This window comes from Protopterus annectens, chromosome 6.part0 (assembly GCF_019279795.1).
Source record: "Protopterus annectens isolate FY-2018-M chromosome 6.part0, PAN1.0, whole genome shotgun sequence".
NCBI classification, from domain to species: Eukaryota; Metazoa; Chordata; order Ceratodontiformes; family Protopteridae; genus Protopterus; species Protopterus annectens.
In genome coordinates, this window is record NC_056737.1 from 334,878,461 (window position 1) to 334,902,855 (window position 24,395).

Below are 24,395 nucleotides of genomic sequence, written 5' to 3' on the forward strand. Positions count from 1 at the left end.
CTAGGCTATTGGCCCTAGGGCCTATATAAGCCTAGCCAAAAATGTGCCCTGGCTTTCACCACCCAAGGAAATTATTTTCCTGTGCCCCTGTCGAGCAGAGCCACAGAAGTGATCCCTAAGGTGAATTTCCTATTTCCCATGGTCTCATGCCCTCATACATTCTACTAATTCCATGTGTAAGACTGCATATGAGGAAACTCCAGTGGTACTTAAAAAGTCTCTGGTGTCAACATTCTCAGGACCTGGAAACAGTGATTCCTATCATTCCTTGCCTAAGGACAGAGTTCCTTTGGTGGGCAGAGGCATGCAACTACAACAAGAGACTCCCTTTCACTCAACCCCCCCATACCCTGACAACAGACTCAGCAGACTGTGCATGGGGGGGCTCACATGGCAGGCAAATGGAGCCCAGGTCAAATTCACCTGCATATCAAACAAAAAGAAATGTTAGCTGTACAGAATGCACTGACAGCCATCAAATACCTTATCCTGCCAGGACAACTCTTGATAAAGACAGACAACACCACAGTTATGTGGTACATAAGCAGGGGGGACTCATTCCTACCCACTCTGCAGGTTAGCCATGGCTCTGTGGAACACAGCCTTGAGCAATCAAGTGCACTTGCAAGCTCAATTCCTGCCAAGCAAGCAAAATTCACTGGCAGACAAATTAAGCAGAAATCTAATGGAGCCACACGAGTGGAAACTGGAACTCAACTCATTCAAACTTCTAATACACAGGTGGGGGGACACCAGAGGTGGACCTCTTTGCTTCCCCCCAAAACCATCAACTGAGCAAATTTTGCACCAGAAATCCCCACAGCCAAGCATGGAAAGTGGATGCCTTGTCCTTTACATGGGAAAACCTCTCGATGTATGCCTTTCCCCTTCTGCCCCTCCTTTCAAAAGTACTACTCTGTATCAAACAGGACAGGCCAAGGACAGTCCTTATTGCACCAGACTGGCCATGCCAGCACTGGTACCCACTCCTATACAGTCTGACAGCAGTGCCACCCTGGCACCTACATCAGACCCCCTCTCTGCTGTCCCAGCAGGAGGGACAGATTTTGCATCCTCTGCTGCAAACCCTGAACCTGGCAGCCTGGCTTATTCCCTGAACACATCACCAGCAACCCTCAGCAGACAGGTGCTGGATGTTATCCTTGAGGCCAGGAGGCCTAGTACTAGGAAATCCTATTCAGAAAAGTGGAAAAGATACTGTTCCTGGAGCCAATCTCAAGGAAAGGACACAGCCATGCCCACCTTACCTCAAATCCTGGATTATCTAGAAGAGCTGCTCCACAAAGGCCTATCCTTCTCATCAATTAAGATTCATGCCTCTGCCATCTCAGCTCATTACAATACTAAGCCCACCCCTCTTCTCTCACCCTCTGATCAAACAGTTCCTTAGAGGAGCTAACAATTTAAGACCCCCAAGGAGAGCTGCCACTCCTGCCTGGGGCCTTCTCTTTATACTAGAGAAGCTCACGCTCCCCCTTTTGAGCCTGCTGCTACAGCAGAGTTAAAATTCCTCTCTTGGAAAACAGCCTCACTTCTAACTATCACGTCAGCAAGAAGAGTGTCTGAGTTACAGGCCCTTATGGCTGTGGAACCCTTCATTATCTTCCATGCGGACAGGGTTTCCCTCAGGACTAACCCATCATTTATGGCCAAGGTGGTATCCAGTGTGGCTTTAAACCAATCCATCCATTTACCAACCTTTTTTCCTAATCCTCAGAATAAAGGGGAAAGGATCCTGCACTCCCTGGATGTGCACAGACAGCTCAGGTTCTATCTTGACAGGACTAAGCCTTTCAGAAAATCTGACCAGCTGCTAGTCAGTTTTGCTACAGGGGGAGAGGGCAAGGCCATTTTAAAGCAAGCCATTTCTAAATGGATAGCACACAGCATCCATTTCTGCTACAAACACCATGGAAAATCTACCCTACAGGGGATCAGACCTCATTCCACTAGGGCTACATCAACCTCTACAGCATTTCTCAGGGGAGTCCCTACCTGGGACATCCTGGAAGCTGTAACCTGGAGTTCTGTACACACCTTCACCAAGCATTACCACTTGCCTATCTTTTCTAAATACAGTGCTGGATTTGCCACAGCAGTCTTACAAGGCCTGCTAGCCAGCCCTAATACTTCTTGACTGCCTCCACCCTTCATCAGCTTTGGGAATCCACCCAAATGTGATGACTGCAACAGTGAAACACGAAGAACATAGTACAGATGTGTACACTTACCATAAATGTAGATGTTCGAGTGTATTCACTGTTGCAGTCCTGGTTACCCTCCTTCCAGCCCCCCCTGTCTTTTCTATACCTTCTACCTATCCTCTTTTTTGGCCATATCTTATGGAAATATTTACTTTTTACTGGAAGTGTTCCACGCCATGTGATTGCTTCCTATTTTGGGGGCTCCTGACATCTGGAGCAAGAAAAACTGATTTAATGGTGTCAGCTGCATGTTTTATACCCCTGACGACCTGACATCATGGAAGAGGCGACCGCATCTGATGCAGAAATCCCAAGACTCTGGTATTCGGGCCGACTGAGGGCTACCTGTAGACAGATAACCCAAGTGTGGTGACTGCAATAGTGAATACACTCGAACATCTACATTTATGGTAAGTGTACACAACTGTACTTTCTGGTGGGTTGACTTGGAATCTTTCTAGTTTGATAGTGGTCCTGTGTATTATAGCTATGCCACTGCCTCTTTTATGTATTCTGTCGTGTCTATGTATGTTGTAACCCTGGGTTATGATTTCATTGTCTGGTATGTGTGATTTTTGCCAGGTTTATGTTAGGATAGTGAAGTCGGGGGCGTAATGGATGATAGTTGCATGAAACTCAACTATTGTTATGTATGCTTCTTAGGTTCATGTTTAATAGTAGGAGATCTAAGTTACTGTGAGGGAGAAGTGGTGTTTGGCAAGTGAGTGAGGCTTATAGTGTGACTGGTTTGATTAAGGTTAAGGTCCTGGATTAGGATGAATGTCAACACTTAGCTTGAGTAGAGTTGAATTAGGAATAGGTGTGCGAGTTTGGTAACTGTTTTAACATATTTGAGCTGTAGATGTGGGGCAGACTTGGAGTAAGCATATTTGAATGTAAACAGGTGTGTGTAGGAGCTGCTAAAAAGGTAAGGAAATATGATTATATTTAATGGAGAATGGAGTGGAGTGTTGAGGGGGTTAGTGGGGGAGCATATAGTTATGTCCTGTAGAGCTTGAAGCTGTGAAGTTAGAAGATAAAAGGTTATTAGCAGAGTGAGTAGAAGGTTTTGAAGCAACATTGTGTATTTAATTTGGAGATGTTCTTCGTGTTTCACTGTTGCAGTCATTACATTTGGGTAATCTGCTGGCAGGTTGCCCTCAGTCGGCCTGATTAACTAAGTCTTGGGTCCTGCGTCGTTTTTTGTCCCTTCTTCCATGATGTCAGGTCGTCAGGGGTATAAAACATGCAGCCGACGCCATTTTAATCTGTCTTTCTTGCCGCGCAGTGCCCGAAGCAGAAGCAGTTCGCAAGTGCTGGTCGGCAGACTCCTGAAATTTTCGTTTTCGAGTTTCAGAAGTGAAGTCTTCAACCTAAAGCTAAGTACTCCAGTGGGGAAACTTTTTCTTGCTCCTTACCAATGTCAGTAAAGTTAATAATTGTATTACTTGTGGGAAGTAAATACCTCATAAGGATTTTCATTTGCACTGTATTCCTTGCCTAGGCCCTGATCACAACGTGCCTTGCTGTCAGTTTTATGCCAAATTTAACCAATGCACTATTAAGCATCTGTATATTTTTGCATCTAAATATTTTGGCTCCAGATTTAACTGTCCAGAAATGATGTCGGTTAGCAGTCCCAACTACCGGAATTCACAAAAAACGCAAAGAAAAAGACAGAGACAGACCGTCAAGGTCCAAAACCGACGAAGCTTCTCCTAAGCCAGTCGCCAGTACTCAGTGAGGTGCTTTCGCAGTCCCTGATACCCGCTACTTTTGATTTGCAGGACTCTACCGAGGCCCATTGGGAGTCCGGCATTCCATGAGATACTTCAAGTATTGAACCCGCGGATGTCTCTCCCTTAGATGGGTCCAGAGCGGCTGTGCAGACACTGGCTTTTGAGAGTGTTTTCAGGCCTAAAGATTTTTATATTATACCAACGCCATCCTCAAAAACAAGGCCAAAACCAACTTCTGTGTCTAAAAAACCGACACATGGGCCACGTGCTCAGGCCCTTATGCCTTAAAAACAAATTATCAAAATGGCTGAGGATTTAATTACCTTGATCAGGGGTTCCCAACCCCCTCCTGCTAAGTGGCCTAGGCAAGGCACTGATTATGAATCTTCAGATCAGGTTTCCATTTCTTCTGATTCCTCTTCTGATCAGGAATTATCTATTCCACCTTATGAGGACTCTGATGCAGAAGAATCCATCCCTTCTGCTTCTCCTCCTGAGGGTTTTTCTTTTGGAGAAACTTTGCATACCTTAAGAGAACATTTTTCATTGGGAGTCTCAGGATTTTTCAGAATCCAAAAAGAGGCTTAGGGATTTCCTCCTCCTTCCTCAACATAGGCCTTTGGCTATACCTCCTGTTCTAGACATTGTTGATGATGTTTTCTCAGAGTCCAGCATGGCTCCTGATTCCCTGCCTCCAGCTCCTAGTAAGCCAGACAGATGTTACAGGGTTCCTGACTCCCACAAATTTCTTTTTAAAAACCCTACAGCTGACCCTGAAACAATTTCTCAGGGTCCCAAGGGTATTAAGGCTTCTACTGCTAAAAATCCTACCCCTTCTGATAGAGACTCCAGGGCGCTGGATAGATGGGGTAAGAAGGTTTACACGTCTGCAACCCTGGCAATCAGGGCTTTAAACTGTCAATTTCATCTGCTTAAATATCAGCAGCATGTCATGGGCTTACTTAAACAGAAAATGATGTTGATTTCTGACTGTGTGGAAAATAGAGTTACAGGATTTATTGCATTCAGCTGAACAAGTTGGAAAGCATACTTTGCAATGTGGTTTTGATTCCTTGGACGCCTCTTGCAGGGCCGCTGTAACTGGATCTGTGATAAGACATGCTTGGCTCAAGGAAAAAAATCTGCCTGATCATGTTAAAGCAAAATTGTTGGATGCTCCTTTACAACTGGACAGTTTATTTGGTAATAAGGCAGAAGAAGTTTTGAAAAAGATGGAAGACAAAGCTAAATCTATGCAAACTGTAAAAGATTTCCTAAAGTGCTGCCACCCGGATTCAGTAGGCACTGGCCTACTAAGAATTGATCCTTTCCAGTACCCACCAGAGCCGCTCAGTTCAAACCCAGGCACTCCAAAGGCTCCAGGTTTCAGTCACAAGGAACTTACAAAACAAAACTGGGGTGCCCCCACCTCCAAATCTGGAAGTAGCAAGGCAACCCCCTACGGTAAACCGTCTCAATGACTTTCCTCTGCCATTTCCAAGCATTTATCTTTTGTCAGCCCCTTTGGGGGGAAAACTAGCACTTCATGCACACAATTGGCATCTAATTACCCAGGACAAGTGGGTTTTAAATATAGTATCCCAGGGATACAGATTTCATTTCCACACATTGCCTATTCCAAACAGATGGCCAGATCTGCCCCCAAATCAGTGGGTAGAGGCCCAGAGACAAGTTATGTCCCTCATGGATATGGGGGCTATTCATCCAGTACCAGAAAAGGAAAAAGGACAAGTTTTTTATTCAAGACTTTTCTTGGTACCCATAAAAGACAAATCATGGCATCCAATTCTGGACTTATCCATTCTAAATGCTTTCCTGGAGATTTCAAAATTCAAGATGCTGACTTTACAACAGTTACTGCCTATGCTAGGCAAGGATGCCAGGCTGGTAACTTTAGACTTGAGGCTTACCTGCATATCCCAATCAGGGAATCTTGCAGAAGATACCTCCGCTTCAAAGCAGGCTATTTGCATTACCAGTTCTCTGCACTGCCCTTTGACGTATCTACTGTGCCCAAGGTCTTCACACAGTGCCTGGCACCAGTAATTGCATTTTGCAGACAAACATTCAAATTTATCCTTATCTGGCCGATTGTCTAATTCAGGCAGAAAACAAGGACACTCTTCTACAGCATCTGGCATTTGTAAAAAGGCTTCTAACTTGCCTAGGGTACACCATAAACAGAAGGAAATCACAACTGGTACCCTCTCAAAAATTACATTCCTGGGTGCAAGCTTGAATACAACTGCCCAGATGGCTTACCTCACACCAGACAAACAAATCCAATTGGTGACTTACTTCAGACAAGTGGCCACAAAAACCCAGTTATCTGCAAGACAAATTCTGCAGGCCTTGGGGTTCATGGCTTCCTGCGTTCTTCTAATTTCATATGCAAGACTGCATATGAGGACATTTCAATGGTACCTAAAAATCTTATGGAGTCAACATTGTCACAGCCTGGAAACAATGATTCCTAGCATTCCTTGCCTGCAGCAAGAGTTCCTTTGGTGGGCAGAGGCCTGTCACCAAAACAAGGGACTGTCATTCATTCCACCCCCTGCCACCCAAACCCTGACTACAGACGCATCAGACTATGCTTGTGGGGTGCATTTGGCAGGGAGATGCATTCAGGGCGAATGGAGCCGAAATCAAATGCACCTGCATATCAACCAGAAAGAGATGCTAGCTATACAGAATGCTCTGACAGCTTTCAAGGACTTTCTTCATCCAGGACAACTACTGATAATGACGGACAACACCACAGTCGTGGTACATAAACAAGCGGGGGGGGGTTACCCATTCCTACCCCCTTTGCAGACTAACCATGGCCTTGTGGAACACAGCCTTGACTTACCAAATACATGTACAAGCTCAATTCCTGCCAGGAAAACAAAATACTCTGGCAGACGAACTAAGCAGAAATCTTATGGACCCACACAAAAGGAAACTGGATCCATAAATCTTCAGCATGTTGACACACAAATGGGGGAGCCCAGACATAGATCTTTTTGCGTCACCCCAAAACTATCATTTGGACAAATTCTGCACAAGACTTCATCATAAAAAAGCTTGGAAAGTGGATGTTCCATCCATCAGCTGGAAAAACCTATCATTCTATGCTTTTCCCCCTCTGCCTCTGCTCTCCAAAGTCTTACTAAAAGTCAGATAGGAAAAACCAAAAATGATTCTGATTGCTCCAGACTGGCCTCGCCAACACTGGTACCCGCTCCTATGCAATATGTCGCACCTTCCTCCATGGTACCTGCCTCAGACACCTTATCTACTATCTCAGCAGAACTTTCAAATTCTACACACTCCGCTCCAAACTCTGAATCTTGCAGCATGGCTACTCAACTAATTTCACCAGTTACATCTCTCAGCAAACCTGTGATGGATGTCATTTTGGAGGCTAGAAGGCCGAGCACTAGAAAATCTTATGCTGATAAATGGAAAAGATTCTGTGCCTGGAATCAGGCACAAGGAATAAGCACAGAAATGCCCGTTATTCCTCAGATTCTGCAATATTTAACTGAGATGCTTCACAAGGGTCTATCTTTCTCTTCCATAAAAATCCACGCCTCTGCCATTTCAGCTCATTACAACACAGAGCCTCCCCTCTCATCTCATCCCCTGCTAAAGCAGGATCTCAGAGGGGCCAAAAATTTAAGACCTCCTAGGAGAGCACCAACTCCTGCATGGGACCTCAATTTTGTATTTGAAAAAGTCACCCTGCCTCCTTTTGAGCCAGCTGCTACTGCGGACATAAAATTTCTATCTTGGAAGACAGATTTTCTTTTAGCAGTCACTTCAGCTAAAAGGATCTCAGAACTGCAGGCTCTCATGGCAGTGGAGCCTTTTATTATTTTCTACCCGGACAGGGTAGTGCTCAGGACCAATCCATCCTTTATGCCTAAAGTGGTATCCAGTGTGTCTCTTGATCAGACCATTCATCTGCCAACTTTTTTCCCAAATCCACAGAACAAGGGAGAGCGGGTTCTGCATTCATTGGATGTACACAGACAACTAAGATTCTACTTGAACATGACAAAAATCTCTAAGAAAATCTGAGCAACTACTTGTGGCATTTGCTGCAGGGGCAGAGGGAAAGGCTATCTCAAAGCATCCAATTTCAAAATGGATAAGCCATTGTATTTGTTTCTGCTACGTGCATCATGGTAAACCTGTCCCCAAGGGGATCAGATCCCTTTCCACCAGGGCTGCATCTACTTCTGCAGCCTTTCTCAGAGGGGTTCCTACCAGAGACATTCTAGAAGCTGCTACCTGGAGCTCAGTTCATACGTTCACCAAGCATTACCATTTATCTCTCTTCTCTAAATCCAGAGCAGGCTTTGCCACTGCTGTCCTGCAGGGCCTTATAGCTGCTCCTAATGCTGTATAATTCCATCCTCCCAACCATAGCTTTGGGATTCTACCAAAATGTAATGACTGCAACAGTGAAACAATAAGAACATAGTACGGTTGTGTACATTTACCATAAATGTAGATGTTCGAGTGTATTCACTGTTGCAGTCCTGGTTACCCACCTGCCAGCCCCCTACTTTTCTCTCTTTATACCTCTTCTTTCTGTTACTATGCTCAAAAGCCTTCTTGTTGCATTTGCTTTATTTGGAGGTATATTTTTTGTCTTCTAAATTACATGCGTATATATATATATATATATATATATATATATATATAGTATATATTTTGCTCCCCATTTGAGGGGCACCTGACATCTGGGGCAAGAAAAACTGATTAAAATGGCGTTGGCTGCATGTTTTATACCCCTGATGACCTGACATCATGGAAGAAGGGACAGCAACCGACACAGGACCCAAGACTTTGTTAATCAGGCTGACTGAGGGCAACCTACCAGCAGATTGCCCAAATGTAATGACTGCAACAGTGAATACACTCGAACATCTACATTTATGGTAAGTGTACACAACTGTACTTTGTGTTTTGTTTTGGTGTATAGTATATAGAGTGGCAAATGGGAGTGTGCTTGTTATAGGAAGTGGTTGTAGTGTGGTTAAGAAAATAATAATTGAATAATTAGCAATGATCTGTGTGACTGATGTGATTGGATGAATTGCTGAGGGGGTTTGTCTTGTGGAGAGGTTTAAATCTACGGATAGTGGGGGTGGGTAGGATTTGGGGTCAGGGTAGGGGAGTGGAGTGAGCCCGAGCGAAGGCAAACCGAGCAGGTTGCAGCAGATAGCAGAGAAGCAATCAGTGGAGGTGTAAGTACTGAAACTGGTTAAGCAATAGGGCAGAATCGTTGCAAAGGAAAACTGGAAGAAAAAAGTTTGCAAACGTTGCAGTAAGTTAGGAGAATAAGAGGATAAGTAATTCTACTAAGGTGATATAATTAGTATCACAATTCTAAGAGTAGTTAAGGTAGACTGTTAAAGGAGGGTAGCAAGCACAAAAATAAGAAAAAAGGAACACAACTAGAACAGAGAGTATTTTAAGTGCAGAAGAGCAGTGTTGAGTGGCAGGGTGGTGAGAGTGAGTAGTTAGAACTGTAAGGTGGTAACTTCATTTTTGAAAGCCTCAAGCCACACCCACTGGGAGTTAAAGGTACACACTCAGAGCTGTACCAGAAAGAATGAGATAAGCAACCTGCTTTCATATGGATGGGACATTGTGTTGCCTTTTATTCTGACTGCTATGACAAACCAGTTCCTAACAGAGTAAGAGCACATTCTACCAGGGCAACCACTAACACCAGAGTCTTCCTTAGAAAGGTTACCGTACAAGCCGTTATGGAATTGAGTACCTTGTGTTTGCCAAGCATTTCAGTTTAGCCAGAACTTCCAGAGACAGGGCAAGTTTTTCCATATCTGTTTTACAGGTCCTTGTGTTCCCTGGAATTACTACTACAGGCTAGCCATCCTGTCTTCCATGAGCTCTGGAAGTTAATCTGAGTAATCAGTACAGTAATATTGAATGAACAATTTACGTAATTTTGCAAGAATTTCCATAAATGTAGATGTCTGTGTGTATTCACTGTTGCAGTACTAGTTTTCTCTCTGTCCCTTCTATCTTTATTCCTATGGGTTGTGGTGGGTGCGCAGATTACACTTCCCAACTCTTTTCCTTTATGATCAAGTACTCCCTATCCAAGAGGTAAGCAGCAGCCTGCAAGTGCAGGCTAGAAGGGGATCCTTCCTGTTCACTTCCACCTTGGATGGGTCATTCTTTAGTGGGTTGTTGTGGCTTTCAAGGGAAAACAGAGAGGAAACCAAAAATCTGGAGAGTTGAGAGGTATGGTTCAGAGTTTGATAGCAGCATTGTGTTTTTTTTTTTGCAAATTTCGGACGGTTAAAGCACTGTTTTTCCTCTAGAAAATGTTGCACATGTATCCTAGACCAAGATGGATGCCTGTTAAAGCATCTGAATCCTTGGGGGCCACTGTAAATTCCTAGGGTCTGCTTGATTCAGGTTCACCTTCAGTACAGGATCCTCCATTTCACAGTGTCCAAAGTTGGTGCTGGCTGCAGTCCTTCTTTGCAGAAGTCTTTGTTTTCTAATCTTGTGATTAAGTTCTGGTGGCACGGTTTCCATGTTTTTTTGAAGAAATTTTCCATATTGCTCTTATAGTTGTAGTCTTTCTGGCATGTAATGTAGTTGGATTCATTTGTTTTTGATGTTATCTCAGTGACTTGTGTGTTGAATTCTAGGATAGCTGTGGTTTTCCATGCCTTGAACAAACTGTATGAAGCCTGGAAGTTAACAGTTTAGACCAAGGAATAGTAGCAGCTAGAAGGTTTGTTTTACACACTTGTTGTCTTCATTCCTGATTATTAATTTCATCAGCTGTACCCCAGTCCCTGTGAAGACTCTCACTGGCCCCTCAGCAGCATTCCTTCAAACTTTGATTTGTGCGCAAAGCTCCCATTATAAAGTCAGCATTGCTTTTTCTGAAAAGTGTGAATCTGTTATGTTGGAAAACTAACTTTAGTTGAACAAGCAAATTCAGAAGAGGTGAAGTATTTCCTGGAAAACCCTTTTGGAGTCACAAGCTCTCATGAAAAACAGTTTACGTGGCACTCCACAGTGAAAAGAGTAACACTAAAGATAAATCCATCTTTAATGCCAAAAAGTAGTTTCTGCAGTATCTATCAGTTGACAAATTCATCTGACACCCAGCTGCTGTGGTGCCATAGTGGGATAAAGTCCTGACTACTGCTCAAATGACCTGGGTTCAGTTAGAGGTTTGGGTAACTGAAGTGGGGAGGGTGTTTGTCCATGACTCTCCCTAAGGGGAGGTGTGGTCCAAAGAAGGGGTTTGTCGTGGATGTAGTGGACGAGTTTGGCGGAGGAAGGGAAGTGGGTAGGGCATATAAAAAGAAATAAAAAGATGGGATACTGTTAAGCTCCATGAGCATCCTCAGTAATGCTGGAGTATGTTGTGTGTGTGTGTGGGGGGGGGGGGGTAAAGGAGGTTAGCTTGTAGACCCAGCATGGTTCTGGGGTGCAAGGAGCTGGGCCGGTAAAATGAAATCAAGAGGACAAAAAAAATTCAACTGCCATACTGAAAACTTATCAAAATTATAGGAAATGCCATTCACATCCATATGATGATTACAGACAACTGTATAGAAGGACTGATCCTTTCAGAAAGACTGTTCTCTTCCACATGTCAATAAATAACTATTTTGCCAACAAGTAGTAAATATGACAAGGGCAGTAAACTTCTCCAAAGCACATTAAGAGTTCATTCTACTAGGGCGACAGCATATTTCAGAACCGTTGGTGCCCAAAATATTTCAGAAGCTGTTACGTGGAATCTTGTATATTCCTTCACAAAATACTAGAAGTTGGATGTGCAGTCCATAATTATGGCATTTTTATCCTGTCTGTGCTGCAAGAGAATCCTCTATCCCTTTAACTCCTATGGGTAGTCAAATATTGTTTGGGGAACCTTCCAAAATATTACGATGGACTGTTACACTGACCATCCCCAGAGAGGATACCTTGGTTGTAAGAGTACTTGGTGACATTTCCAGTGATCAGTTACAGTAACAGTAAAGCTACCTTCCCCACTTCATTTATTTTCTTTTGTATACTGTTATAAAGTCAATTTTTTATATTAAGGTATTTTAAAGGGATGGTTTAATGCAGTCACAAGGCCTATGAGGGCCATGTTGGTCTTGAACTGAAACAAGCTTCTAGTACTGCTGACTGTGTGCGTGTGTGTTTACACACAAGGAGCCTTGGGCAAGAGCAAGTATTTAAAAGAATGTTAACATGAGACAAGCATAGGTCTTCATAGGATCTGAAACATGAGTAAACAATCAAGTTTTAAAGTAATTGAATTTCTGATAGAGTGAGGTTAGATAAGGTGGGTAAAACTCAAATGTGATTTACTGTTATGGTATGTACTGTTACTTTCCCACTTCTGCACTTCAGGGGTAGCTTAACCATTTTATAGTTCCATTCCCAGGGCTACACATGAAGGTGTTGCAGTTGATCTCTTGTCTTGGTGTTAACTCTTGCCATCAAACCTTGAAGTGGTAACTATCTCCAAAAAGTTTCCTGAAGTATGCTCCCACTGTGGGCTCCACTTCAGCTTGGTTAAGTACAGGTGCCTTTCAGCTTACATTGAGAAGGTGGTCTATATTAGTTTGGTGAAGTCTAATTACAGCGAATAGCTGTTCATCGAACTGAAATCACTGGCTGTTCCTCAAACGTTCACATCAGCGAACGTTATTCCTAGAGAAGGAAATGTCTTGGCTAGTGTATGGAAATTTGCCCTTTTCACCACTGTAATACAATCTCTGAGTTGGTATGTTTAAGTAGGGGGGGTGTGGGGTGACTTAGCCCCCCACGTTCGTGAGTTGGTGTAGTGTGGTGTGTGTGTTGATTGGTCTGTTGGCTGAGTCATTTCCCTCCCTGGGAAAAACGTTTACTGATGCGAACATTTGAGGAACGGCCGTTTGGTAATTTCGGTTCGATGAGCAGCCATTCACTGTAATTAGACTTTGAACTGATCTAGACCCTTGTGAAGACATCAGGGGGTCATGGGTGTCTTTATGTTGCGTGGGGCCATTTGAACAAGGAGTTTAAAAGATAAAAAAAAAAAAAAGAACTTTAGGGTTAAGCACAGATCTAAGATGGTAGACCATCCTCAGGGACACTAAAATCGGTCTATACTTTCTTCCACTCTGACTCTCCATTTTTATCTTGAAACTTGCTGCACTTTTGGGGTGTATTCAGTCTACGTTGGGATGCACAAAAACCTGTGAAAAGTCGCATGAAACTTTACCCATTCCCAGCACTTACCAGTCCACCCCAAACCTCTGAGAGATCAAACTTGCTGCAGATGGAGAAAAAAAATCAGATTTGATGCCTTATCTTTAATATATAAATTTCATACTTGAACTTTGCATTCGTCTGTTAGATGCTTGAAGTTCTGGAAATGGGGACTGCCTCAAGTTAGTCTTTTCACCAGCAATGTGAGCAGACTTGTTTAAAACTTATTCACTGTACCAGAATGGAATTAGAGAGGGTAGGTAGTGGGGATGCATTATAGCAATAACTGATGACGTGGGTGTGGTGTATTGAAGACTTACCCACAGTTGGATTGGTGTGGTTTAATCATAAGGGTGAAGCCCGTGATTAAACAAAGCCAACTTTAGGTAAGTCTTCAATATGCCACACCCAGGAGGCTGACATTGCTATTATGCAATGACATTATTTAAGAAAAAAATGACTTGCTTTTTTTAAATAATGCCTTTGTATAATGGCACCGTGGTATTCTTCCACGTTGTTTCCTGATTCTGCCCTTTGATGATGTACTGCACATGCATATGACGTTTGCATTCCCAGACTTACACAGTACATCACTGCTTTAGCAAGCAACGGAGAAAGGACGGTATCTTGCCATTTTTTTTGGGGGGGGGGGGGCTAACTTAAAGTTTAGAGGTACACAAGAGATGGGGAAATGCAAGTAAAATCAGGTATGTTTTAGTTTGCTGAACCTACCTGATTTTCCTTGTATTTTCTGTGGTTTCGTACGTACCTTTTATTTGAAAATAATGTGAATATGTGTTCATTGTTTGAAGAAAAGAAAGTCTGAAACTGACATGCCTGTCATTATTTAACGAGTTTGTTCCTCCCTGATTTGTCAGGTGGGGGACAAATTTTATGAGAAATAGTCACGAAATAATGACACACGTTTTAGTTTGAACCTTTCATTCAAAGTAATGCTTGTGTAAGAGAAGGCAATTAAAAAAAAAAAAAAAAAAAAAAAAAAAAAAAAAAACTTGGCATCCGTTCTCTTACTGTTTGGTATATTCTCAATTTACAACAGGCGCGCTGGTTGAGCTGACCAGTCAGTATGCTTGTTTTTGAATGTTAATGGCCAGTCATTTGTATAATAATGATTCTGTGATGAAACTTTCATGCAGGGCACACTTCAGTGTCTAATCAGTCATTCCTGTGGTTCGTGAGTTCGTGACACTTCATGATGAACACTGTGGATAGTCCAGTACAGGACTTGGTTTGTGCTGCACATCTCCTAATCTAGCTAGACTTCTTTACTGGAGTATTGGGTTATTAAAGTTGCCAGAAAGCCATCAACTGACAAGTGTATTCTGCCAACTGGAAAAGGCCATGTGTTATTTGGGTATCCTGTGACTTCCCAATGTGTCATATTTCATGGGCTCCTGACCACTTAGGAATTTTTATGGCTTGGTTCCCTGTGATTCCCCAGTCTGGGTGTATATGCCATCTTTGTCTGCAGATCATGATGATGTGTATGTCAGGATGACTATATAGCATTGACTTACCAAGAATGTTTGAGGATGTTCATCGTGCATACAGCTGCAGTCATAACAGATGGGTTCTCCTGCCGTCAGGCGGGTCCTCGGTCAGCCGAATTCCAAAGTCTAGGTCCGGCGTCGGTTGTCGTCGCTTCCTCCCTGACGTCAGTGCGACAGGGGTATAAAAGAACCAGCTGACACAATTTTATTCAGTCTTTCTTGCCGCATGGTGCCCGAAGCAGAAGCAGTTCGCAAGTGCCGGTCGGCCAGCTCCTGAGATTACGAATATTTTTCAACCAAAGTCTCCTTGAAAGCTAAGTACCCCGTTGGGGAAACTTTTCTTGCCTCAGACCGATGTCAGACAAAGTTAATAATTGCATTTCATGTGGGAAGCAAATACCACATAAGGATTTTCATTCCCTCTGCATTCCTTGTTTAGATCACGACATCTCGGCCTGTCGTTTTTCTGCTACATTCAACAGATGCACTATTAAGCGTCGGGCGGAGTTCGCCCAACACTATTTTGGCAAAAAATTTAATTACATTATGTCATCGGATACTCCGACTCCAGTTTTGAGTAAAAGACGCAAAGATAAGGACCGACATACGAGGTCCGCGGCTTCTACCGACACCACGCCAAAGCCGACTACAGGTGGTCCGGTTCTCAGTGAGGCGCCTACGCAGCCCCTGACTACCGACGACACTTCATTGGCGGTGTCTACTGTGCCCGAGGTCGCAGGCTCTTCGGCCCACACCCCGACTACAGATACTGAAGCCACTCTTGGCAGTGAAACTCCGAGTTTAGACAGGTCTGCCACCTCTCAAGGTGTCTTCAGGCCTTCCTCTTCTTTTTCCATCAAGGCTTTCACTAAGTCTAAAGCAGCCATGCATACTAAAAGACAAGCTCCACAGGGCCCTTCTCAAGGCCCCATGCCTAAAAAGCAGATGCTCAAAATGGCTGAGGATTTGATTACTCTTATCAGGGGTTCTCAACCCCCCCCCGGACAAAAGGCCCAGAGTGGAGGAAGAATCCCCCTCCTCGGACCAGGCCTCCATTATTTCAGAACATTCTGATGACCAGGAACATTCATACTCCCCTTTTGAAGATTCTGATGCAGAGGAGTCCATTCCCTCTGTCTCCCCCCCTGAGGATTACTCTTTTGGGGAAACCTTGCATACCTTGAGGGAACACTTCCACTGGGTAGGCCAAGAGTACTCACACTCCAAGAAAAGGCTTAGGAATTTTCTCTTGCTCCCTCAGCACAGGCCTCTGGCTATACCTCCTGTCTTAGACATTCTAGATGATGTGTATTCGGAGGCCTGCCTTAACCCAGACACTCTACCTCCAGCCCCAGTCAAGCCTGACCGGTATTACTGGGTTCCTGACTCACACCAATTCCTATACAAAAGCCATGCGGCTGACCCAGAAACTATCTCACAGGGCCCCAAGGGAATTAAGGCCTCCACTGCTAAAAATCCATTACCTTCAGAGAGAGATTCCAGAGCTTTTAGAAAGGTGGGGGGAAAAGGTATACACCTCGGCCACCTTAACCATGAGGGCATTAAACTGTCAGTTCCATATGTTAAAGTACCAACAGTTTCTGTTAACACAGTTGAGAAGCAAAATGTCACAACCTGAACAACCAGACTTGAAGGAGTTGCAGGATTTTGATACATAGTGCAGAACAAGTGGGTAAACATACCTTGCAATGTGGTTTTGATGCTTTAGAGGCCTCATGTAGAGCTGCTGTTACAGGATCAGTCTTACGTAGACATGCCTGGCTCAAAGAGCAACCCTTACCAGATCATGTCAAAGCTAAATTACTAGTTGCCCCTCTGCAAAAAGATGTATTGTTTGGTGTTAAAGCTGAGGAGGTATTAAAGAAAATGGAGGAAAAGGCAAAATCAATGCAAACAGTGAAATATTTCCTACAGGTACAACCTCCACGTTTCAGTAGAAATTGGCCTTCCAAAAATTGGTCCTTTCCAGCCACGGACAGACCCCAAAGAGTTAGATACAGGCGCTCGAGGGGCAGAGGGCAATCTCAAGGATCGTTTAGAGGCAGACAATGGCAAGCACCTACACAAAGAGGTGGTGAGGATAGTTCACAGCCATTCAGAAAGCAGACCCAATGACTTTCCCCTTTGCATGCCAAGCAAGGCTCAAATGGCAGCACCTTTAGGCGGAAAACTGGCATTATTTTCGAAAAATTGGCATATTGTTGCAAAAGACAAATGGATCCTGGACATTATAGACAGAGGCTACAGATTCCACTTTCACACCCTTCCAAAAATGAGAGGCATGCCAAACCTGCCACACAATCAAAGGGCAGAGGCACAAAAACAAATTTCAGATCTCATGGACATGAAAGCTATTCAAGAGGTACCTACGCACGAACAAGGTCAAGGGTTTTATTCCAGGCTATTTCTGGTGCCAAGGAAGGGAAAAGATTGGAGACCTATTCTGGATCTATCCATCCTAAACACATTTCTACTCGTACCAAAATTCAAGATGCTCACTCTACAGCAGCTTCTTCCCATGCTGGGCAAGGAGTCTTGGCTGCTAACATTGGACCTCAAGGAGGCATACCTGCATGTCCCAATCAGACACAATTGCAGAAGATACCTCAGATTTCTTGCAGGTTCAACTCATTATCAATTCTCTGCATTGCCCTTTGGCTTATCTACTGTGCCCAGAGTATTCACGAAATGCCTGGCATCAGTAATTGCCTACTGCAGACTTCAAGGGATACAAATATACCCATATTTGGACGACTGCCTGATCCAAGCGGACAGCAAGCACATACTTCTGAAACATCTGGCTTTTGTAATAATGTTGTTGAATTCTCTGGGATACACAGTCAACAAAAAGAAATCAAGGCTAATACCCTCTCAAACAATAATTTTCCTGGGTGCCAACGTGGACAAACACCCAGCTGGCCTACCTCACGCCAGAGAAACAGGGGCAACTAACTCAATACTTCAGAAAACTAGCAAATTTCACCAGGCTGACTGCAAGGAAAATCCTGCAGGCTCTGGGATTCATGGCATCTTGCATCCTACTAATCCCATGTGCAAAGCTGCATATGAGGAAACTTCAATGGTACCTGAAAAACCTATGGTCTCAACACAGCCACAGTTTGGAAACAATAATACCACTGATTCCATGTCTTCAAAAGGAATTTCTGTGGTGGGCTCAAGCATGCCAAAGAAACACAGGTCTCCCATTCTGCAAGCCTCAAGCAAATCAATTCATCACAACAGATGCCTCAGACTACGCCTGGGGGACGCACATGACAGATCGGTGCATTCAGGGCAAATGGTCCCAAAAAGAAAAGCACCTACATATCAATCAAAAGGAAATGCTAGCAGTAATAAATGCTATTATAGCTTTCAAAATCCTACTGCATCCAGGTCAGCTATTGATAAGGACAGACAACACCACGGTAATGTGGTACATAAACAAACAGGGAGGAACCCATTCATACCCCCTATGCAGGCTGGCCATGTCTCTTTGGAACATGGCTGTGGAATTACAAATCGAACTTCAAGCACAGTACTTGCCAGGCAAGGAAAACACGCTGGCAGACAACCTAAGCAGAAATATGACAGATCCACACGAATGGAAGTTGCATCCTCAAGTTTTTACAGAGATAATTCAAGCATGGGGAAGGCCAGACATAGATCTCTCTGCCTCCCACAGAAATCACCAATTGGCAAAATTCTGCTCAAGGACCTTTCATCCACAGGCCTGGAGAGTGGACGCACTCTTTCAGTTGGACAACAATGACAGTTTATGCCTTTCCACCTCTTCCTCTGCTGCCCAAAGTTCTATTAAAAACCAGAGCAGACAGACCAAAGATGATTGTCATTGCTCCAGACTGGCCAAGACAACACTGGTACCCACTCCTGAGGAGCCTGACGCATTCCCCACCATGGATCCTACCTCTAATGCCTCTTCTACTGACTCAGCAAAACTTCAAAACTCTTCACAGTCAGCTGAAAACACTCAATCTGGCCACATGGAAGATTCCTTAACTTCACAACAGACCCTACTCTCCAAGGAGGTGCAGGATGTCATTTTGGAGGCCAGAAGGCCTTCTACTAGAAAAGCTTACTCCGCAAAATGGAAACGGTTTTGTGCCTGGAATGAGAAAAAGGGTCAGAATCCTAGAATACTGAATTTACCTCAAATATTACAGTACCTAGCTGAGATGCTAAGCAGTGGACTTTCATTCTCCTCCATCAAAATCCATGCCTCAGCCATTTCTGCAGAATACAACACTGATCCTCCTTTATTCTCTCACCCCCTCTTAAGACAGTTCCTCAGAGGGGCTAAGAATATAAAACCCCCAAGGAAACGACCAGTACCTGCTTGGGACCTCAATTTCATTCTAGAAAAACTGACCTTGCCTCCTTTTGAGCCAGCTGCCTCAACAGAACTGCAATATTTGTCCTGGAAAACAGCCTTCCTTCTGGCTATCACCTCAGCTCGCAGGGTATCGGAACTACAAGCCCTCATGGCTGTGCAGCCTTTCATCATTTTCCATCAGGACAGAGTTTCCTTACGAACCAATCCGTCCTTTATGCCAAAGGTAGTATCCAGGGTAGCTTTGAATCAGGCTATCCACTTACCTACCCTTTACCCTAATCCTCAAAACAAAGGGGAGAGACTACTACATTCCTTGGGCATCCACAGACAGCTGCGTTATTATTTGGACAGAACAAAGCCTTTCAGAAAATCAGAGCAACTCTTTGTGTCCTATGCTACAGGAGCTCAAGGGAAGCCTATTTCCAAACAGACAATCTCAAAATGGATAGCCCACTGCATACGCTTTTGTTACTCTTTTCATGGTAAAACTGTACCTGCAGGCATCAGATCTCACTCCACAAGGGCCACAGCTACCTCTGCAGCTTTCCTCAGGGGGGGTTCCTACCAAAGATATTTTGGAAGCAGCCACTTGGAGTTCTATACATACCTTCTCCAAGCACTATCACCTACAATTATACTCCAAATCTAGAGCAGGCTTTGCCACTGCCGTCTTGCAGGGCATCCTGGCTCCTCCTAGTTCCACCTAGTGCCTACCACCCCTTTTTTAGCTTTGGGATTCTACCCATCTGTTATGACTGCAGCTGTATGCACGATGAACATAGTACAGTTTTGTACCTACCATAAATGTAGATGTTCGAGTGCTAATATTGCTGCAGTCCAGGTTTCCCTCCCTCCTTCCCCTCTTGGGACAGGCCTAATGGCTAAACACCTCCTCATACAACCTGATTGGGGTATTCATTTATGGTGTATTTGCTTGCAACTACTGTTTTTTGATTATATTGCATTGCATTATTACATAAATTTATGTATTGCCTTCCTTCTGGGGGCACCTGACATCTGGGGCAAGAAAAACTGAATAAAATGGCGTCGGCTGGTTCTTTTATACCCCTGTCGCACTGACGTCAGGGAGGAAGCGACGACAACCGACGCCGGACCTAGACTTTGGAAATCGGCCGACCGAGGACCCGCCTGACGGCAGGAGAACCCATCTGTTATGACTGCAGCTGTATTAGTACTCGAACATCTACATTTATGGTAGGTACAAAACTGTACTTTTTGCATATCCATTTTCCTTTATAATCATCTTTATTTATGGGAAATGAACTTTGACTGACAAACCTCTTGCCCATTCCCTGATCTCAAACCCCACAGATTCCAAGAATTTGAATTCATCCATTGATTTGCTTTAAATGGTGCACAAATGCCGTGTGGTTAGCCTGTTGGTTGATTGGGGGGGGGGCGGTCTTGGCAGGGCCTGTGTCAAGAAGACGCAAGCCAATGTGAACTTTAAAATGTTCAATATATTTTGGTGTTTTCATATGGGATCAGGGTAAATGCAGGAAGATTATGAATGTGTATGTTGACTGGATGTCAGAAGTAAATGATTACTATCATATGTTAAAGTACAACAACAGGCTGACTGCTGTTTGTTACATAAAGTGTGGTTATTGTGGGTTGTCTTATTCATAATTTATCTTTCCCTAGGGAGGCACATTTCTGATTGGAGACTGTAAAATACAGTGCTGTAAAAAATGGGAAAGATTACCACTTACAGTCTTACAAAGGGGGCAGTAGCTGTTGTGGGGACTGTACTAGGAGTGAAAATGCTACTTAGTTTAGTGTCTTGTAAATTCCATTGCATTTCTGAGGGCTACAATCACTTTAACCTCACTGGAATTGTTAACTCTCTTACAGGGCCATCTACAGTTGCTGCAGAGTTGTTTGGCAGTGTTGCAAGGGGATACTTAATCCAAATATTTTCCACGTTTGAAGAACGCATAAATCACAGCATTGTTGGAGACTTGGCAGTCGAACAGTTTGCAGGAGAATTCAGTTTGTAAAATGCACATATGGAAAGTGTCTTCCTGGGAGGTGTCAGTGCATAAAATCAAGAATAAAATTAATGTACGATACAAAATAGACCACTTTCTTGCACATACATTTATTATATTATTGTATGCTCTTAATTGCTCATGAGCCAAAATATTTTTTTTTTATTTTTTTATGAAACTAGGCAGTATAATCACTCCTCATGAAGTTGTGCATATTATTATGCATGGCTGCCAATCTTATTTGCCTTCGTAATTTCGTAAGTTGTCCATTTAAGATGCATTATTTCTTTGAATAAATTGTCACTAACAGTAAGTAGGCTCCGTTACTAAATTGTTTGTCAAAGGTTTTCATATAATGAAGTATCTTAAACTTTATTTTTTATTACTGTTAAAAATTCTTTAACAGATTTACAGTAATTACTGTATGTAATACCTTTTTAAATGTAATTTGGAAAAGAAAAAAATGCAATGGTATGTATGCCTTAACTTGTAGACTAATCTATATATGTTGTAAAATAAATGGCTAAATTGATATTTTTAAAAAGATTATTCATTTTTTTTTCTTCTGTGGAGCTGCTGATGACCCTTGTTTTTTGTTCACCATGTTCTGTCCTTCACTGTCCCACCATGTGTGTATTTTTAAGTCTGTATTTTTATTCTGCCACATTCGTGATTCTTTTCTGTGGTCTCCTCCAGCCTGTCACATCTGAGGTTCATAGGTTTACAGTCAACTTATGAGAAGCTTGATACCATGGATCCCATGTTGAAATTTGCAAGTGCCTATGTAGTCATCCATTTCCTTTTTTAGGTTATGGCTTCATGGTCTGAGCTTAATTGGGAGGGGTTTATTCCATAGGCATGGGAGTCTTTGAGATATAAAGTTGTTACACTTCATTGTACACTTGTTCATTTTTTATTGATGTTAAGTATCTTATGTTCAGGTTTGTCAGGATGTTCTAAGCAAATGGTTTCAAATCCTTAGGGGTTCTTTAATGCTTTTATACATCAGGGATAGATCTTCTGTAAGAGGGCAGTAATGTAGGTGGAGAAAATAGTTACTGTACTCTCTAGCTGTAAAGGAAGCCTTTGAAGCTTTTCAGTTCTGTTTTGTTAGGAATTTTGTACATTTTCTGTTGCACTAAAAAGCATGCGAGTGACTACTTTTATACCAGAGTCAGATTAGCCAAAAATGTTAACAGAGGTTCAAGAGGTAGTGTGTACTAAGGAACTTGGTGTCATGTATTCCTGGAGAGCATAAGAGTTGGAGGGTATAAAAAGAGGAGGTACTGGAGCCTATGGGAAATAAAGTACCTGCCATGAGGGACAAAGATCTCTGCAAAACTTATGTTCTTCGTGTTTCGCTGTTGCAGTCATTACGTTTGGGTTATCTGCTTGCAGGTATCCCTCAGTCGGCCTAATTAACAAAGTCTTGGGTCCTGCGTCGGTTGCTATCCCTTCTTCCATGACGTCCGGTCATCAGGGGTATAAAACATGCAGCTGATGCCATTACATCAGTCTTTCTTGCCGTGTGGTGCCCGAAGCAGAAGCAGTTCGCAAGTGACAGTCGACCGACTCCTGAAATTTTCGTTTTCGAGTTTCAGAACCGAAGTCTTCAACTAAAGCTAAGTACCCCAATGGGGAAACTTTTTCTTGCTCCTTACCGATGTCAGTAAAAGTTAATAATTGCATTACTTGTAGAAAGCAAATACCTAATAAAGATTTTCATTCGTACTATATTCCTTGCCTAGGCCCTGACCACAATGTACCTTGCTGTTGGTTTTGTGCTTTAATCCGCACACTATCCTTCGTCTGTATATTTTCGCCTCTAAATATTTCGGTTCTCTGTTTAATTATCCAGAAATGTGGTCAGTTAGCCATTCGACTACCGGGATTCCGAAAAAATGCAAAGACAGGCCGTCGAGGTCCAAAGCTGCTGACGACGCTTCTCCTAAGCCCCTGTTACCTGCTACTTCTGATTCGCAGGCCTCTACTGAGACCCATTCGGAGTCCCGTATGCTGTGAGATGCTTCAACTATGGAACCCGTGGATGTCTCTGCCTTGGATGGGTCCGGAGCTGCTGTGCTGGCACAGGCATCTGAGGGTGTTATTCAGGCCTACAGACTTGCATATTAAATAGACAGCTCCTTCATTACTTAGGCCTAAATCTCGATCCATGTCTAAAAAAACGATGCCCAGGTCACATGCTCAAGTCTCTATGCCTAAAAAACAAATGATAAGAATGGCTGACGATCTAATAACTCTAATCAGGAGTAGCCAACCCCCCCCCCCCCTTCTAAGAGGCCTAGGACTGAAGTTGATTATGAATCTTCTCATCAGGATTCTGTTTTTTCTGATTCTTCTTATGATCTGGCGTTACCCTTGCCTACTTATGAAGATTCTGATGCAAAGGACTCTATTCCCTCTGCTTCCCCTCCTGAGGCTTTTTCTTTTGGGGAAACCTTACTTACTCTAAGGGAGCATTTCCACTAAGAAAGCCAGGATTTTTCTGATTCAAAAAAGAGGCTTAGGGATTTCCTTCTCCTGCCTCACCATAGGTCTTTAGCTATTCCTCCTGTACTAGACATTGTTGATGATGCTTTTTCGGACTCTAGTTTGGCCCCTGATTCCCTGCCCTCCTGCTCCTAGAAAACCTGACGGATACTACAGGGTCCCAGAGTCCCACAAGTTCCTTTTCAAAAATCCTATTGCAGATCCAGAGACTATTTCACAGGGGCCCAAGGGCATTAAGGCTTCTACTGCTAAAAATCCTACCCCTTCTGATAGAGACTCCAGGGCGCTGGATAGATTGGGTAAGAAGGTTTACACTTCTGCAGCCTTGGCCATTAGGGCTTTAAACTGCCAGTTTCATATGTTAAAATATCAGCAACATGCTATTGGACTGCTTAAACAGAAAATGATGTTGATTCCTGACTGTGTGGAAAATAAAGAATTACAGGATTTAATGCATTCTGCCGAACAAGTTGGAAAACATACTTTGCAATGTGGTTTTGATTCATTAGAGGCCTCTTGCAGGGCTGCTGTTACTGAGTCTGTGCTCAGAAGGCATGCTTGGCTTAAAGAGCAATCTTTGCCTGATCATTGTTAAAGCTAAATTGCTGGATGCTCCTTTAAATCAGGACCGCCTGTTTGGCAACAAGGCTGAGGAAGTTCTTAAACAGATGGAAGATAAAGCTAAATCTATGCAAACTGTTAGATTTTTTACAAGTTCAGTCTCCTAGATTTAGTAGGCACTG

At 43.3% G+C, this 24,395-nt stretch overlaps 1 protein-coding gene across 1 annotated transcript in view; it reads left to right on the top strand.

The window, feature by feature from the left end:
- SNX6 (sorting nexin 6) overlaps positions 1–21,673 on the top strand; it is a gene marked incomplete in the record, with an annotated part of 1,213,439 nt that extends 1,191,766 nt beyond the window's left edge. Inside the window, 1 exon segment of the mRNA XM_044074093.1 lies at positions 21,005–21,673. Within this exon segment, the coding sequence (XP_043930028.1) occupies positions 21,005–21,058 (54 nt within the window).
- Between the last annotated feature and the right edge of the window lie 2,722 nt (positions 21,674–24,395).